Source organism: Prionailurus viverrinus, chromosome A3 (assembly GCF_022837055.1).
Source record: "Prionailurus viverrinus isolate Anna chromosome A3, UM_Priviv_1.0, whole genome shotgun sequence".
Classification (NCBI taxonomy): Eukaryota; Metazoa; Chordata; class Mammalia; order Carnivora; family Felidae; genus Prionailurus; species Prionailurus viverrinus.
This window is the reverse complement of record NC_062563.1, coordinates 24,434,294-24,454,142: the sequence shown is the minus strand read 5'-3', so window position 1 is coordinate 24,454,142 and position 19,849 is coordinate 24,434,294. Positions and strand designations below refer to the sequence as shown.

The 19,849-nt window shown below is 36.0% G+C and overlaps 1 protein-coding gene across 10 annotated transcripts in view; it reads right to left on the bottom strand.

Moving 5' to 3' along the window:
* The window catches only part of NCOA6 (nuclear receptor coactivator 6), a 108,432-nt gene that overhangs the window by 52,475 nt on the left and 36,108 nt on the right, over positions 1-19,849 (bottom strand). For 9 of the 10 annotated variants that reach the window (XM_047853905.1, XM_047853910.1, XM_047853915.1 and 6 more), the window contains 2 exons: positions 13,435-13,540; positions 5,986-6,267 (listed from right to left, as the gene is read on the bottom strand). In XM_047853905.1, coding sequence (XP_047709861.1) covers positions 5,986-6,220 — 235 coding nt within the window. In that variant the 5' untranslated portion in view covers positions 6,221-6,267; positions 13,435-13,540. Of the gene's footprint in view, positions 1-5,985; positions 6,268-12,353; positions 12,370-13,434; positions 13,541-19,849 lie in introns of those variants that run through there. The other variant, XM_047853908.1, reaches the window with a different exon arrangement.

Sequence of the window (19,849 nt, the reverse complement as noted above, 5' to 3'; positions counted from 1 at the left end):
AAAGTCAATGCAAACTTCAGGATACGTTTTTAAAAGAAGGTACAAAAGTTTAACTGAGGAGGTTAAATGTTGTTTGTAATTGTGTTTTACAGATGAAAAACAAATCCCAGGCCCAGTTAACTCATAAAAAATTTTTTTTCTCAATAACCCCAGGCAAAATAATTTTCCCTTTTGTTATGAACTTGGCTAAATTAAGTCTTTGGTATCCTCTATTTATGCATTCCAGTATCAAGAAAATGGGTCATATGGGCATATGTGTTGTCAAAATCAGATATATCTATAGATAAAGTGCCTACATGTTGCCTAAAGCCCCTTCCACCTCCAAAACCACTACACACTGAAAGTTAATTTATCCAGACATGGAGTTCACTTGTTCTAATGTGGATATAAAAGACCACTTGCTAACCGCAGTAAGGTAACACAATTATAGAACTTAAGATTAGGCAATATTTAGTCCAAGTCTATTTTACATGTGAGGAAGCTGAGGCCAAGAAAGGCTAAGTGATCTGCCTAGAATCCTGTGGTCACCTAGCAGCACCAGAGATGGGACTAATACCCAGCTCTGATTCTCAGGTCAATTTCCTTTCCATGACACTTATGCCTCCAAAAAGCAAAAGGTAGGAAGCGAGGGATCCTAGTTCCAGAGTATATATGCCCAATCTAAAGAATACCAGAATCTCATTCAAAGTCTAGACATACATCAAAATTGCTTATGGTAGGGGCGCCTGGGTGGCGCAGTCGGTTAAGCGTCCGACTTCAGCCGGGTCACGATCTCGCGGTCCATGAGTTCGAGCCCCGCGTCGGGCTCTGGGCTGATGGCTCGGAGCCTGGAGCCTGTTTCCGATTCTGTGTCTCCCTCTCTCTCTGCCCCTCCCCCGTTCATGCTCTGTCTCTCTCTGTCCCAAAAATAAATAAACGTTGAAAAAAAAATTAAAAAAAAAAATTGCTTATGGTATTATCTATTTATGATATGGGTGTAGAAAAATCCTGTTTATAACATGGTTATATTTATCAAAAGTTTTTTTAACTTCCATCATACTTGACATTTGACTTAAAATACTTGTGGACCAAGAATACAATCTGATAACACCATAAATCTGGGTTTGGCAATTTATTTGAAAGCCATAAACAAACTGATTCAGCTATCCATCCATATTTTATTTTTTTATTTTATTTTTTTATTTTAATTTCTTAATGTAAGTTCTACACCCAAAGTAGGGGATTAACTTATGACTTGGAGATTAAGAGTTGCATGCTCTAAGGACGTCTGAATGGCTCAGTCAGTTAAGTGTCCGACTTTGGCTAAGGTCATGATCTACAGTTTGTGAGTTTGAGCTCCACATGGGGCTCTGTGCTGACCGTTCAGAGCCTCGAGCTGCTTCAGTTTCTGTCTCCCTCTCTCTCCACCCCTCCCCCGCTTGTGCTCTGTCTCTCTCAAAAATAAAAAACATTTTAAAAAATTAAAAAAGTTGCATGCTCTACCAACTGAGCCAGCCAGGCACCCCTGATTCAGCAATCTCAAACAAGAAAAAATGGGGGTAATTATAAGAGCAATAAACACTTTCGTGCTCATTGACACTCTTATCTCTGTGTAATATGATATATTAGGACTATAAAAATTTAATTTCATGTATGCTGCTCTAACCTGGAAAGGCTCTTGTAATATATTGTGAATAAGACTAGAGTGACAATGATGTTAATAACTGTAAGTTTAACATATAAAATTCTCTAATACTATTCTTTACATGGTATAAAAAAGCCCTTGAGAAAATGACATCAAATCTCAAAAAAAAAAAAACAAACAAAAAAAACCCACCAAGCCTAAAAAAATTAGTAAGATCTAGGCTTTGTACTATGTCTGATGAGATTAGATAACTGTGCTAACCAAAAATGATGTAGAACCTCTAACCAAGTTTCAAAACCACAAATGCCTACAAGACCTAGACAGGTAATCCAAGTGTATGAAGAGGCCAGATGGGAACTATCTGAGATGAGGGCCTGCCCTCAATAGCAGCTGCTCCTCAGCACTGCCTGGGACAAGGAGAGAGTTCAATGTTATCAAATCTTTCCATTTTTGAGTTAAATCCAAAATCTGGATTTGTATGCAAAATATTTCAATTTTTAAAGCATTGGCGATGAAATTCAAACATCAAAACAAACAAAACTAAAGTAGAGCCATAACACATGGTTGCAGGCTGGATCCAACAGGTTGCCAGTTGGCAGCCTGATCTAAAATTTAGGAAGACAAGGGGCACCTGGGTGGCTCAGTCGGTTAAGCATCTGACTTCAGCTCAGGTCATGATCTCCCGGTTTATGGGTTCGAGCCCTGCATTTGGGGCTCTGTGTTGACAGCTCAGAGTCTGGAGCCGGCTTCAGATTCTCTGTCTCCCTCTCTCTGCCCCTCCCCATCTTGCCTTCTGTCTCTCTCTCAAAAGTGAACATTAAAAAATAAGAAATAAATAAAATTCAGGAAGGCAAATTTCAAGTACATTTTAAGTAGAACCATGAAGTAAGATTTTTCTAAGCTTTTAGGGGCCTTTAAGACCCAGTCTAACCTCTTCATTTTGCAGGTAAGGAAACTAAAGACCAGAGAGTTAAAAACAAGAAATAAAATTGGGTCTTGAGAATTACTCCTACCTACTAGAGCAGATAATTTAAGGATTACTATTATTATATACCTTATTATGTTCAGTTAAACAATACCTTATTATGTTCAGTTTCTCCATGTACTTAAAAGAAACACAACAGCATTTCTATTAAAAGAAAAAATTCTAGGGGCACGTGGGGGGCTCAGTGGGTTAAAGCATCTGACTCTTGATTTTGGCTCAGGTCATCATCTCATGGTTTGTGAGTTCAAGCCCCACACTGGGTCCCTCTGCTGTCAGCTTGGGATTTTCTCTCTCCCTCTGTCTCTACCCCTCCCCTACTCATGTGCACATACTCTTTCTTTCACAAATAAACATTTAAGGGGCACCGGGGAGGCTCAGTCGGTTAAGCATCCGACTTTGGCTCAGGTCATAATCTCATGGTTCGTGGGTTCAAGCCCCGCATCGGGCTCTGTGCGGACAGCTCAGAGCCTGGAGCCTGTTTCAGATTCTGTGTCTCCCTCTCTGTCTGCCCCTCCCCCACTCGCACTTGGTCTCCCTCTGTCTCAAAAATAAACATTAAAAAAAATGTTTAATTCTCTCTTTAAAAAAAATAATAAAATAAACATTAAAAAAATTCTAGCTCTCTGATTCCAAGCTGTATTACAAAGCTATAAAAAAATTTAAAAAAAAAGGGGGGGGCACCTGGGTGGCTCAACTGGTTGAGCATCCAACTTCAGCTCAGGTCATGATCTCACAGTTTCTGAGTTTGAGTGAGTGGGAGAGGAGGGAGTCAAAGCAAAAGGTACAGTCTACGGGGCCCCTGGGTGGTTTAGCTGGTTAAGCATCCGACTTCAGTTCGGGTCATGATCTCACAGTCCATGGGTTCAAGCCCCACATTGGGCTCTGTGCTGGGGTTCAGAGCCTGGAGCCTGCTTTGGATTCTGTGTCTCCCTCTCTCTCTGCCCCTAACCCACTCGCATGGTCTCTGTCTCTCTCAAAAATAAACATTAAAAAAAAAAAAAATCAGAGCTATAGTAATCATAACAGTATGGTATTGGCATAAAAACACATAGATCAATGGAACAGAACAGAGAGCCCAGAAATAAACCCACACGTATATGGTCAATTAATTTACAACAGAGGAGCCAAGAAAACACAATGGGGAAAGGACAGTCTCTTCAATAAATGATGCTGGGGAAACCAGACAGCCATATGCAAAGGAATGAAACTGGATTACTATCTTACACCATACACAAAAGTTAACTCAAAATGGATTAAAGACTTAATGTAAGACCTGAAACCATAAAACTCCTAGAAGAAAACAGGTGGTAAGCTCCTTAACATTGGTCTTGGCAATGATTTTTTTCAATGTGACACAAAAAGCAAAGGCAACAAAAACAAACAAGTGGAACTATATCAAACTAAAAACCTTCTGCACAGCAAAGGAAACCATCAACAAAATGAAAAGGTAACATATTGAATGTGATAAAATATTTGCAAATCATGTATCTGATAAGGAATATCTAAAGAACTCATACAACTTGATTATAAAATTCCAAACAATCTCAATTAAAAAAATGGGCAGAAGATCTAAACAGACTTTTTTCCAAAGAAGACATACACATGGCCAACAGGTACATAAAAGGTGCTCAATGTCACTAATCATTAGGGGAATGCAAATCAAAACCACAATGAGATATCACCTCACACCTGTTAGAATGGCTATTACTGGGGTACCTGGGTAGCTCAGTTGGTTAAGCATCCAACTTCAGCTCAGGTCACAATCTCACAGTTCATGAGTTTGACCCTGCATTGGACTCTGTGCTGACAGCTTGGAGCCTGCTTCAGATTCTGTGTCTCCCTCTCTCTCTGCCCTCCCCTGCTTCCATTCTGTGTGTGTGTGTCTCTCTCTCTCAAAAAAAAATAAATATTTAAAAAATTTTACAATGGCTATTATTAACAAAACAAAAAATAACAAGTGTTGGCAAGGACGTAAAGAAAGAGGAACACTTATGCACTGTTAGTGAGAATATAAACTGATGCAGCCACTGTGGAAAACATATGGAGGTTCCTCAAAAATTAAAAATAAAACTACCATATGATCTAGCAATTCCACTTCTGAATGTTTATCTGAAAACAAAAACACTGACTCAAAAAGATTATCTGTACCCCCATGTTCACTGCAGCATTATTTAAAGAACAATGACAAGGTAACAACCTAAGTGTCCACAGATGTATGAATGCATGAATGAACAAAAAAATCATGGTATGTATATACATGGTATGTATATACATATAATGGAGCGTTATTCAGCCATAAAGAAGAATATTGCCATTTATAAGAAACATGGATGGACCTTGAGGGCATTATGCTAAAGTGAATTAAGTAGCCAGAAGAAGACAAATACTGTATGATCTCACAGACATGTGGAATCTGAAAAAACAAGACAAAACAAAACCAAAAACACCAAGCTCATAGATACAGGGAACAGACTGGTAGCTGACAGGGGACAGGACAGGGAATGGTGGTGGAGGTGAAATGGGTAAAGGGGGTCAAAAGATACAAAGTTTCAGTTATTGTCACAGGGATATAACATACAGCAAGTAACCATAGTTAGTAATACTCTATGGCATATTTGCAAGTTGCTAAGAGAGTATATCTTAAAAGTTCTCATTGCAGGGACATCTGGGTGGCTCAGTCGGTTAGGTGTCTGACTTTAGCTCAGGTCATAAACTCATGGTTCGCGAGTTCAAGACCCTCGCTGGGCTCTCTGCTGTCAGTGCAGAGCCTGCTTCAGATCCTCTGTCCCCCTCTCTCTCTGCCCCTCCCCTGTTTGCGCTCTTTCAAAAATAAATAAAAACATTAAAAAAAAAAGTTCTCATCACAACAAAACTGTCACTATGTATGGTGACAGATGTTAACTAGATTGTGGTGGGTGATCATTTCGCAATATATACAAATATGGAATGGTAAGTTATACACCTGAAACTAATGTAATGTTATATGTCCACTATACCTCCATAAAAAAAAAATTCTAAAATTCCAATTCTGCACTTAAAATCAGCCTTTCAATCCAGTATGGAAAGTTTTACTTCGTAAAACTCAAGACAATCACAGAAGAGCAAACATTTTTTTAAAAAAGTAACAAGAAGAGGGGCACCGGGGTGGTTCAGTAGATTAAGCATCCAACTCTTGATTTCGGCCCAGGTCATGACCTCACAGTTTTGAGATTGAGCCCCGCACTAAATCTGCTTAACTTTTCTCTCTCTCTCTTTCTCTTTCCGCCCCTCCCCCACTGGCATGTGCTCACTCTCTCCCCCCCCCCAAAAAAAAAGAAAAAGAAAAAATAATTAAACTAAAATGATTTTAAAAATAATTAAATAATAAATAAATTACCCATGTGTAACAAATTGGGCACATTCTCCAATATTGTGTCCAATTTCCATTTGAAGTCTTTATCACCTATATTTCCTTTGAAGGCCACAAATATTGTGGAATCCTCCAAAATACTATCACTTTTTGTGTCATCATCTTCTAGTCCAGAATCAAAATCCATCTCTGAATCTTCCACTGATGATGAACACAAGGAAGTATAGATGTCTTCTAAGTTTGGAAGGTCATCCAAAACCATGGTGAATATTATTCCAGTAGCATATGCCAAATGGAGAATAAGCAAACCTTTGAAAAGAGAAGATACAAAAAGGGTGTTACAATGCATAATTATACAATCAACAATGTATAATCCATTGGTCTGTAAAAACTATAATTTATTTCCCAAGTAATAAGAAAGCACACTATAAACATTAAGAAATTACAGAGAGGATAAACTAAGATAGTCTATAATAATTAGTTCTTAAAAATACTTGAAATAAAAATTCACCAGTTTTAAATAAAGTTCCTTTTATTATATTATAATGTTTATGTCTATTATGTCAGGCTACCTAGAATACAGGGAGGAGGGAAAAAGCAATCACAAGAAAATAAAACAAGTTATATTTTGAAAATTAATTTATATAAGCCTTTGACCCCACAGAGCAAAGGGCTCTCCAATACTCCCCTTATTCCTGTTCTGACAAAAGTTTCAGAGGAGCCAAGGTTTCTAAAGCCATTCTCTTTTTCTAACCTGCAAAGCAAAGCTTGACCCAACTAAAAACATCTGGAGGACTATCTAAAATCCTAAAGTCTTGAGGACCCTTTAAAATAACTTTAGGGGCACCTTGGTGGCTCAGTCGGTTAAGCGTCTGACTTCAGTTCTGGTCATGATCTCATGGTTCATAGGTTCAAGCCCCACATCAGGTTCTGCGTCTCCCTCTCTCTCTGCCCCTCCCCTGCTTGTGTGCATGCACTCTCTCTCTCAAAAATAAATAAACTTTAAAAAATAAATAAAATAACTTTTAAAGCATTATTAATAGTTATATGGCTAAAAATAATAATTTAGAAACAAAACAATAAAACATTTTTAAATACTTTTAGGAAAGGAAAATAAGTAGTTAACACATGTTTATAGAAAGAAAGAACTGTGTCCAGGACAGAACTAAATTACTTTTCAACTTTTAGATCTAGAGAAGTCACATTATCTGTTATTTTCAATTATGCTGTCTATCAAAGAATACATGTATTAACAATCACACCATGTGGCCATTTTCTCCATTAGCGTTGGGACTGATGATCACTTCTTAACCCAAAAGTGAGTGAACATTCATTTTTTAGCATCTGTGTTAAGCCAGAATGACATGGATACATAAGAACCTCACACAACCCTTCTAATTTAAAAACATTCCTTACAGAATTACAACTATGTGGTTTTTTTTAAAGATAAATAAGAAAAAAAGGGCTGAAAATAAATTCACTAAAATGCAAACAGTGATTGTACTAGGCTGGTAAATTTTCTTTTCCTATTTTCCAAATATGCTACAAGTCATTTAGGGACATGCAAAGCTAAATATGCTGTAATAGGTTATAATACCAGTATAAATGGAAAAAAATTATCAACTTTTAAAAACTGTTTAACTTTTCTTTTTTTTTAATGTTTAAATATAACATACTTTTATTGAGTTACTTCTTCTTTGACATTTCATTTAGGATTTACATGCAATAATCATTTTTTTAAATTTGTTTTTAATGTTTTATTATTTATTTTTAAGAGAGGGAGAAAGAGAGAGAGAGAGAGAGAGAGAGAGAGAGAGGCAGAGTGTGAGCCAGGGAGGGGGCAGAGAGAGAGGGAGACACAGAATCCGAAGCAAGCTCCAGGCTCTGAGCTGTCAGCACAGAGCCGGATGCTCGAACCCATGAACCGTGAGATCATGACCTGAGCCGAAGTCAGACACTTAAGCGACTGAGCCACCCAGGTGTCCCATGCAAGAATCGTTTCTTATTCTTTCCTAAATACTAAATATTTTACCTCAAATTCACACTAGCATATCAGTTCTGCAAAGAGATGCCTACAAACTGATCTACTGGCTTAGGTATAGGATAGAGTTGTTGGGTTTTTATAGGGTGATTTCTAAAACTATTTTGGCAGTATATCCCTAATTCAATAAGCTATCATGTTGTAAAACTCTGGTAAAAGCAAAATACTATATGGTTTTATTTGCCCATGTTAAAGACGGAAGTCCAGCATATCTACATCAATAATAATAATAATAATAAAACAGAAAATACACATTAAGCATCTACATACCTTACTTCTCATTCCTAAGATTATGTTGGAGTATATAAAATACCCCCCAACTTTATACATTTTTCTAACAAAGTGGATACTCATATAGCAAATTTAAATCACAATTTTAATCTTTTGTGTCAGTTGTAGAATAAATAATTTAATTTTAAGGCAAATTTATCTAAAATATTTAAAATATGATCAACTGAATAATCAGGTTATCGGATGATTTAAAAGTGCACAAAACAAAAAATACTACTACTTTACCATTCCATGAGGCAGAACCGGAACAAAAGTCTTTAAAACTGGACTTTTATAATTGTCAGATTATGGATAATGGATATAATTGTCAGATATTAAAAAAATGGAAAACTTACAGGATAGAATATAGAAAACTTATAGAATATAGCACTTAGATTCAGTTATTCATTCTAATAACTATTATCTAGTTCAGGGAACTTATATTAATATTCATATTCTTTCTACTCATTTCAGCCTTTTAGATATCAAAGTCATGATACATAGATGCAAACAGGTTCCCCTACTCCATTTATTCTGAACAGTTTGTTTTTCTTGTTGGCAGCTTTTACAATGAGGGAAAAAGGAAATTACAAATTAGATCTCTCATTCAGTGAAATTTCTGTTTAGTCTACTACTAAAAATTCTACTCTTTTAGTAAATCTCCTTCCATCTAGTTTCAAATACATGTTTATCCCAAGTTCTGAATTTTGGTTCTTTGTTATTCTAATTAATAGAAGGGTGTATATTTTATTTTAAGACTTTCCTATTTTTTTTTTTAATGTTTATTTATTTTTGAGAGAGACAGAGACAGAATGAGAGTGGGTTAGGGGCAGAGAGAGAGGGAGACACAGAATCCGAAGCAGGCTCCAGGCTCTGAGCTGTCAGCACAGAGCCCGACGCAGGGCTTGAACTCACGAGCTGTGAGATCATGACCTGAGCCAAAGTCAGACGCTCAACTGACTGAGCCACCCAGGCACCCTATTTTATTTTTTTAATTAATAATTTATTTATTTTTAAGTTTACATCCAAGTTAGTTAGCATATGGTTCAACAATGATTTCAGTAGTAGATTCTTTAATGCCCCTTATCCATTTAGCCCATTCCCCCTCCCACAACCCTTCCAGCAACCCTCTGTTCTCCACATTTAAGAGTCTCTCATGTTTTGTCCCCCTCCCTGTTGTTATATTATTTTTGCTTCCTTTCCCTTATGTTCATCTGTTTTGTATCTTAAAGTCCTAATATGAATGAAGTCATATGATATTTGTCTTTCTCCGACTAATTTCTTTTAGCATCATAATACCCTCCAGTTCCATCCACTTAGTTGTAATTGGCAAGATTTCATTCTTTTTGATTTCCAAGCAATACCATTGTATATATACACAACACCTTTATCCATTCGTCCATTGAAGGACATTTGGGCTCTTTCCATACTTTGGCAGTTGTTGATAGTACTGCTATAAACATTGGGGTGCATGTGTCCCTTCGAAACAGCACACCTGTATCCCTTGGATAAACACCCAGTAGTACAATTGCTGGGTCGTATGGTAGTTCTATTTTTAGTTTCTTGAGGTAACTCCATACTGTTTTCCAGAGTGGCTGCACCAGTTTGTATTCCCTCTTTTTCTTTTTTAAACAGTCAATTAAATTTCAAGAACAAAGAATTTCCAAAAACCAATTTAAGCAATCTTAGGGGGAAAAATTCCTCTGTTGTAAGTAAACATGAAAACAATAAAACAACAACAACAAAAAAACTTACGTTTGAGCAAAGCACCTTTTCCAGTACTGTGACTGTTACAAAGGAATAGTGTGACTTGGGTGGTTAAGAAACAACAGCATTCAGAAAATCCCTTATAAATACCATTGCCTTTAGTCAACTGCCATCTGCTCCTTACAGATTTTAAAGAACTTTAGAGGTAAATAAACAAGACTGAAAAAGACTTTAGGGCTTAAAAGCTGTTACTCATCGGGAAAACGACTGATTGCTGAGACTGCCTGAAATACTAGAGCTATTTAATAGCTACTCCCCAGTTGGAACAACTACAAGAAAAGAATTTAAAATTTAAGAAGTGTTTTCCAAAAGAAATCTTTTACTGGAAAGAAAGAGATCAACTAAAAATCTGTCTTCTAAAGGGGTCATCGGTCATGTCATGAAGGCTGGCGAATCTGAATTTGGAAAACCATCTCCTGGCAGATAAAACAAATCAACTAATCCAAATTCAAGAATTACTGGTTTAAAAGTACTATGGCACTACACAGGTGCTTAAAAAATGAAGAAATTAAAAGTAAGTATGAAAAATTGCTGGCCTCCTCTCCAGAAACTTTTTAAAGAAGCTTCTTCCCGATAACATATTCATTGACATAACGTCCACTTAAAATCTAGTCTTTAACAAAGGATTTATAATCAAAACAATTAACTAATTTTGAGTGAAATGCAGTTCAGTGACTGCTCTTGGAGACAGAAATCATTACAGCTGACCAGTTTGAGACTCACTTGCTCATTTATGGTCATCACAAGAAAACATGTGCTATCTCTCTGGGTTTAAGATTAACCACCAGTTAATTTGCTCACCCGCCACATAATAAACTTCCAGATTATCTGTTGGTTTCACTTCTAACAGGGGCTCTTTTGATTTTTTTTTATATGAAATTTATTGTCAAATTGGTTTCCATACAACACCCAGTGCTCATCCCAACAGGTGCCCTCCTCAATACCCATCACCCACCATCACCCCCTCCCACCCCCCATCAACCCTCAGTTTGTTCTCAGTTTTTAAGTGTCTCTTATGTTTTGGCTCCCTCCCTAACCTTTTTTTTTTCCCTTCCCCTCCGCCATGGTCTTCTGTTAAGTTTCTCAAGATCCACATAAGAGTGAAAACATATGGTATTTTTCTTTCTCTGTATGACTTATTTCACTTAGCATAACACTCTCCAGTTCCATCCACGTTGCTACAAAAGGCCATATTTCATTCTTTTGATCTTTTGTAAAGAACCTAAGAATAAATGTGACATCCAGGAGAATTTAAAGAGCAAGCATATTATTTATTCTACTTTTGGAAATAGATTTCCAAACTAAATCATTTAAGGGTAATATTTCAGGATAACCAAATAGCTCCAGTTGATAAAGGAAAGCTCTTTTTTAAGAAGAAAGCCAACTTAAATGTAAAAAGAATGATATCATTGGAAAAATCACAATTTTGTGATCGTTGATAAAATAATTCAGAAAAGGATCATTAATAAGGATAAAACATTATGTGAAATGTGCCAAAAATGTTTAACCTGAATATAATAAAATCTTTATACAGGAGACAGAGGTATAACTTAAATAACATCATGAGGAAATATTCAGACAAATCTAGAGTGTAGGATTTCTACAGCATAACTGGCTTGGCCTCTTCAGTAAGTCAGTTGTAATGAAGGAAGAAAGAGATGGGTGAAACTATTCTACATTAAAAGAGCTTTTGGGGCGCCTGGGTGGCGCAGTCGGTTAAGCCAGGTCACGATCTCGCGGTCCGTGAGTTGGAGCCCTGCGTCGGGCTCTGGGCTGATGGCTCAGAGCCTGGAGCCTGTTTCCAATTCTGTGTCTCCCTCTCTCTCTGCCCCTCCCCTGTTCATGCTCTGTCTCTCCCAAAAATAAATAAAAAATGTTGAAAAAATAAAAAATAAAAAAAAATAAAAGAGCTTTTAAAAAATTTTTTAAAAATCAAATGCAGTGTATGGTCCTTTATTAGGTCTTGGTTTGGAAAAAAGATGTAAAGCACATTTTTAGGATAATTAGTGAACTACCACTAATTTTGTTAGGTGTGATAACAATGGTGTTATGGTTATATAGGGCAATGTTCTGTCTAAGAGATGCATATTGAAGCATTCAGGGGTAAAACATCAGGATGCTTGTAATTTACTTTAAAATAATTAAGAGAAAAATAGATTAGGCAAATATGACAAAATTTTAATAATGGTTAAATATAGGTGATTAGTATACAGGTGCTTATTATACTTTTGTTTATAGTATAATTTTATAAAATGTTTGAAATTGTTCATAATAAAAAGCTTAAAAAAAAAAAAAAGGAAGAAAAAAGCAAGCATACCAGCAACATAGTGCTGCTCCAAGGTAAAACTCCACAGACATCAGGAAGGCTTAGAAGCTTACTTATGAACATCTTCCAAATCACAGTAGGGTTAAAAATAAATAAATATATTTAAACATATATATTTGTAAATATATAAATTTATATTATTTATGAATATATAAATTTATATACCTTACATATTATATATATACCCAGCTAATATGCACCAGATTTACATTTACATATGAACAGAAGGGACTGGTGCAGGTAGCTGAATAATGGGTAGAAGATTGTTACAGGTTATTCAGAGTATCAGCTTGGCTGCCATTTGAAAAGACAAGACACTATGATCTGCATCAGAAACCACAAACTTACATACTCATAGCGGTTAGGCAGATAAAATAAGAGAAGAACACTGGATATTAAGCGTATTTACACACACTGTATGAATGATTTGGGTAACAGGAAACTCACATACCCATCTATGCTAAGCAGCTACTATCCTCTGCTCCAGCTTATTACTTTCTTTTTGGAAGGATGGGAGGAGTTGGGCAGATGTTCTGAATTTTAAGAAAAGGCTAAGATCCATATATTCAGTGAAATCTCCAGATTTTAAAATAGGTTTACATTTTCGGAAAATAAAAATACTCTGTATGCCAAATGAAACACACTGTAACTGCATAAGGCCCAGTCACCAATTTTCAATTTCTACAACTCCCATGATTGACTAGTACAATGCTAGGTGTGAGTGAACTATGCTGCGTTTGGTACAGTGCTGGAATAGACCAGATATTTGAAATGCATTTAAATGTTATGATGTGCCTCCTAAGAGGTATGTGGACTCTCGAAGAGAAAGAAAAAAATAGATCAAGTTCTCAACCCCAGAGGAACAGAAGGCACTCAAACTTAGTGAATTTGGGGCTTCATTAAATATACTGATACCTTCGATAACTGGCTGAAGGACCATCTTCTCCTTTGACAAAACACTAGATGATAAAGGAAACAGTTTTTTAATTTGCTACGTAACTTTAGTAGAGTCATTCCATTGCTTGGAATTAAGTTGAGCCTTAACCACTCTTTCACAAAAGATTTCACTCACCAAAATGTCTTTATTTTTTTATCATTTATTCAGGTCATCTTCTAAGTCCAAACAAGCTGGCATTTTTAGGGCCTGTATTTCAAAAGGCAGCAGCCAAATAAAAATTCTAAAAAAGAGAGACAAAGAGAAAGTTGCAGTATCATATAGAAATTAGAAATTACAGAGGTGACATCTTTATAACAGAAGCCAATGCAAATACAAGTTACCAAGTCAACTTAGACGTCTTTAGAGAATGTTAAAATAGAGTTTTCATTAAGTCTACAAAGAATATCTTTTTTCTGAGATCAAACCACTATTCAACAAGCATTTCAAAGAGTATAGAAGCAAACTCCAGGACATATACTGCCTTCGCTTAAGAATCATGAAACTGGGGCGGGGGGTGGGCACCTGGGTGGCTCAGTCAGTTAAGCATCCAACTTCAGCTCAGGTCATGATCTCGTGGTTTGTGGGTTCAAGCCCCGCATCGGGCTCTGTGCTGACAGCACGAGGCCTGGAGTCTGCTTTGGATTCTGTGTCTCCCTCTCTCTCTGCCCCTTCCCCATTCATGCGTGTGCATGCTCTCTCTCTCCCAAAACTAAAATAAAAAAAACATAAAATTTTTAAAAAATTAAAAAAAAAAAAAGGATCATGAAACTGGGACCCTAAGCCTTAGAGACCTCCTCCCTTTACCTCCATTTTTAAACCTGTCAAATTAAAATGAATTAACATCATCATGCCACACTGTTTGCAGATACTTGGAGCCAAGACCAAAATATTTTCTACACACACTAAATATAAGACCCGCTTGTTCTAACATAATTTCAAAACTCATTTTAAACTTCATAAAGTATATGGGGTGTCTGGGTGGCTCAGCGGGTTAAGTGTCCAACTTCAGCTCGGGTCATGATCTCACCGTTTATAGGTTCGAGCCCTGCATTGGGTTCTGTGCAACAGCTCAGAGCCTGGAGCCTGCTTTGGGTGTCTCCTTCTCTCTCTGATTCTCCCCCACTTGTGCTCTATCTCTCTCAAAAATGAATAAACATTAAAAAAAATTTTTTAAATAAACTTCATAAAGTATAGATTTAAGCTTTTTTCCTACTTTATATATAATTTTATTTTATTTTTCATTAAATTTTCAGTTTTTCTAAGTATTATTTATGGTACACATAGAAATTTTGCATAGAAAGTGTCTAATTTTGGCATGCTTCAGAAAAATATTCCCACTTTAATAAGGTAGTATCACTCTGGGGCACTGGGGTGGCTCAGTCGGTTAAGAGTCAGAATTTAGCCCAGGGCATGATCTCACAGTTCGAGGGTTCGAGCTCCACATTGGGCTCTGTGCTGACAGCTCAGAACCTGGAGCCTGCTTCAGATTCTGTGTCTCCTTCTCTCTCTGCCCTTCCCTGGCTTGCTTGCTCTCTCTCTTTCAAAAATAAATAAACAGTAAGAAAATTTTAAAAAGAAAAGATAGTATCAGTCTACAATGTCTTTAACTTGGCTGTTATGGTTTTACATTATTGTCAAATATTGATTTTATAATTTCAAATTTTTAAATGGATATATATACTACACATTAATAAATAATTCTTAGGGAAAGAACTATGCTCCTTAATTATTTTTTAATTTAAGTCTAAGCTAATTTTTCAAAACTCCATGGAACATTAACAAAAAATGACCTTAAGAAAGGCCATCAAGAGGGATGCCTGGGTGGCTCAATCTGTTAAGCGTCCAATTCTTGATTTTGGCTCAGGTCATGATTTCAGTTTGGTTCGTGGGTTTGAGTCTCGTGCTGGGTTCTATGCTGACAGTGGCAAGCCCGCTTGGGATTATTTGTCTCTCTCTGCCCCTCCCCAGCCTGCACACTCTCTCTCTTAAAAATAAATAAACATTTTTTTAAAAGGCCATAAAGAAAATCTCTATAGTGAATGGGATTAACAGTACACTTACCCTGATGAGCACTGAGCAATACATGGAATTGTTGAACCACTACACTGTACACTTGAAACAAATATAACACTCTATACTGGAATTTAAAAAAGAAAAAAACTCTATAAATCCAAAAAGTAACAGTAGAATAATACTCTGATTCAGTACAATGTACTGAAACTATACATTTAAAATAAAATCAAGAAACAAAGGCCTTTTCACCTTAAAACAACAACAAAACCCTTGGAGTTGGGTTAAAAAAGAAATCAATATTGCAAAATTTCTAGAGAATGCCAAAATAAGGAAAATGCTACATATTAGAACCTAAAGAATACAGCCAAACCAGTAAAGAAGAAAATTCACAGCGATAAATACCTACATCAGGAAAAAGAAAGAAAAGAAAGAAAGAAGAAAAGAAAGGAAGGAGTTAAATGTCTGACTCAAAAAGTCAGGAAAAAAACCTGTAAGGTGAACTGAAAGAAATCAAAATGAAGGAATTAATACAGATAAAAGGAGAAATTAATAAAAAAAAAAAAAACCAAACAAACAGAAAAAGAGGGGCGCCTGGGTGGTTCAGTTGGTTAAGCATCTGACTCTTGACTTGTGCTCAGATCATGATCTCAAGGTCATGAGATCCAGCCCCACGGTGGGCTCTATGCTGGGGGTGGAGTCTGCTTGAGCTTCTCCCTCTCCCTCTGACCCTCCCCTGCTTGCGCTCTCTCAAAAAACAAAACAAAACAAAACCAAACCCAGAAAAACAGAATAAATAAATCCAAAAATTGGTACATTGGAAGAAAAACCAATAAAATAAACTACTAGTTAATCTAGTAAAGGGAGAAAGTCCAAATACATAAAATAAGAAATAAGAAGGAAATAGCCACAGAAACAAAGGAAATTAAAAGGACCATAGAGACTATTTTGTTCAAGCTTTTGTTCACTCTACCTATATAAATATAATGCCCCCCAAAAGCATCACACACAAATTTAATGGAAACATTAACCCTTTACAGAACAGATTAAGTCTAATGATCTGAAACTGTTCCAGAACATACAAAAAGAAAGCAAACTTTCCAAATCTTTTTATGAAGCAAATATAGCATGAATATCAAAAGCTAATACACACTGCAGGCAGAAAGCTATAATCTCTCTTATGTTGATGCAAGATTCTAAATCAAATTTTAAATAGAATACAACAGTACATTAGATGAAGAATGTATCATAATTAAGTAGAGTTTGGTCTAGGAATACAAGCAAGGCTCACTATGAGGAAACTAAGGGAAGAAGTCATATGATCATCTCCACAGATACTTAAAGTCATTTGACAAAATTTAACACTTCTCAAAAAAAATCAAATATATAAACACTTCCTTAACATGACAAAATATATCTTTTTTTGGCCTAAAGTCAGCAGCTTGCTTAATGGGGAAAAGTTGGGAAGAGGGCAGACATCTACTAAATATTATTAAACATTCTATCATAGGTATATAAAGTCAGTGAAATTAAACAAGACTAATAATAGTAAAAAATTGGGAAGAATGTAAAACTATCACTATCAGCAGATGATATAATTGTATTCTTGCACATCTTGAAAAATCAACCAAGAAAACAGCAAAAATAAGAGATTCAGCAAAGTAGAATGGTACAAAATATACAGAAAACAACAGCTTTATTACATAGGCAATCAATCATCAATATGTGGGGAAAAATTTAATTTATAACAGCCCCAAAAAGGACAAAATATTTAGGACTGAACTAAAAAGAAAATGTAGAGTTACAAGATGAAATTTTAAATACACTAATAAAGGATCCAAATACAAAAAAGACTTGAACAAATGGAATGACACACCACATTCTTAGACAAAAAGACTCACAGGGTGCCTGGGTGGCTCAGTCGGTTAAGCATTTGACTCTTGATTTCAGCTCAGGTCAGGATCTCACAGTTGTGAGATCAAACCCCGTGTTGGGTGCCATGCTGAGTATGAAGCCTGTTTAAGATTCTCTCCTTCTCTCTCTGCCCCTCCCCAGCTCGTGGTCTCTCTCTCAGGAAGAGAGAGAGAGACAGAGAGAGAGAGAGAGAGAGAGGAAAAAAGACTCATAAACATCAATTCTCCCTAATTTAGAATCTAACAATCCTATTAAAACATGCTAACTTCTTGGGGTGCCTGGGTGGCTCAGTTGGTTAAGTGTCTGACTCTGGCTCAGGTCTTGATCTCACGGTTTGTGGGTTGGAGTCCTTTGTCGGGCTCTGTCAAAGCCTGGAGTCTGCTTGGATTCTGTGTCTCACCGTCCCCCCGCCCCCGCCCTTCCCCTGCTTGCACTCTCTCCCTCTCTCAAAAATAAAATAAAACATTAAGAAAAATTCTAACTTTTTTAAAATGGAAAAGCTGACTTTATAGTTCACATGGAAATAAAAAGAGTAAAAAAAAAAAAAAACCTCTGAAAAATAAGAGTAGGGAAAAGGACAAGTCCTACCAGATATCAAAACATAATGCCTCAGTAATTAAAACTGTGAGTACTGGCATATAAACGGATGGGAGACCAATGGAAGACTAAAATCCCCAAAAGTGATCAAAATGGATGTAGAATTTTAGTATCTCATAAAGGTGGGGGGAAACAGATTTTTCATTAAATGGGACTAGGTAGCCACCTAGGGAAAAAATAAACTTAGAGCTATACCTCACATCAAGATAAATTCCAAATGGATCCAAAACTTCAATGCAACAAATGAAACCATACAAGTATTAGAAGAAAGTACAGAAGAAATTTTTATACTCTTGGACTGGGTAGAGATTTTTTAACTATGACATAAAATCCAAAGCCATTAAAAAAATGGGTAAATTTGAATACATAAAAATCAAAGAATTCTGCAAGGCAAAAAATACCATAAGTAAAGCAAAACAAAAACCCAACAAACAACAAACAAAATGACAAAGAAAAAATATTGACAATGAAAGAGCAAATTTCCCATATATAAACATACTATAGAAAAAAACAGGTTTGTGTATGTATATGTGTATGCATATATAGGTATTATAAAGAGAACAGCAATTTAGACAAAGTATTGTGTCCAAAAATGGGCACAGAATATGATCATAAAATTCAAAGAAAAGGAAATACAAATGAACTTTAAACATATAAAAAATGTTAAACTTCACACATAAGAAAACATTTTTTTCACTCATCAGATTAGTGAAAATCCAAAAATATAATAATGCACTCTCTTGGCAAGGCTATAGGAAAACAGACATTCTCACTCATTGCTAGTGGTTGTCTAACATCAGCAAGTAGGCATTATCTATCAAAATTACAATTACATATACCATTAACCCAGCAATCTCACTTCTGGTTGGTGATCCTGTAAGAGGGGGTACAGCTCAGTGGTAGAGCATTTGACTGCACTGATCCTACAGATAAACCTGCTCCCTTACTAGATGACACATATATAAGGTTATTCAATAAAAGCATTTTTGCAAGAGCAAGATAGGAAACTACCAAAATGTCCATCAACAGAGACTGATCAAATTATAGTACATCTAATAAAAAGGAAAGGCAGCAAGAATATGGACGCTCTCTATGCACTGATGTGGAATGATCTCCAAGATAATATTGTTGAGAGAAGAAAAAACAAGGAATAAAACATTGACTACAGGATGCTACTTTTAGTGGGGAAAGAGGAGAAAAATATTTTATATATGTTAGTATTAAAAATAAAATACTCTAGGGGTGCCTGAGTGGCTCAGTTGGTTAAGCATCTGACTCTTGATTTGGGCTCATAATCTCACAGTTTATGAGACAGCTCTGCATCAGGCTACACACTGTCAGCGTGGAGCCTACTTACGATTGTCTCTCTGTTTTCTTCTCCCTCTGCCTCTTCCCCACTCACACTCCCTCTGACAAAAAAAAAAAAAAAAAAAAAAAAAAAAAAACCACAAACAAAAAAAACCTCTAGAAGGAAATACAAAAAAACCCCACAAAACAGTAAAAATTATTAGCTTCAAGGTAAACTAGGAAAAAAACAAAACAAAACAAAAAAACATGTTGTACCAGAGGAGGGCAAGGAAGCACTCACACAAATAGGGAGCAAAATCACAAGGACCCAGGAGCCAGTTTAAGGGGTTTCTACTGGCAAATTTGAGACAATTTAAGTATCAAAAAGAATTAATGACTAAAATTGATTAAAATACCATGAATAGAAATCCATAAATATATAATAATAGCTCAGAGTAAATAATAGCTCAGAGAGTAAAAAAATTACTCAGAAAGTCACTATTAGGTGTAACTATGACATCAATTCCTTACTCTGAAGATTGATAATTAAAGAAAAAAGAATGAAGCAAGAAATTTACTTTGTCTTTTAAGAAGCATTCATCCTTGGTAAAGAGGGAAAGCTCTCCTTTACATCAGAATGCTAGTTAATAAATGCAGAAGGAAAGAATTTTTGAAATCACCATTGTGCAACCTCCAATGAAGTAAGTGATTCAGGCAAGGATGATCAAAGGATGCTAAAAAC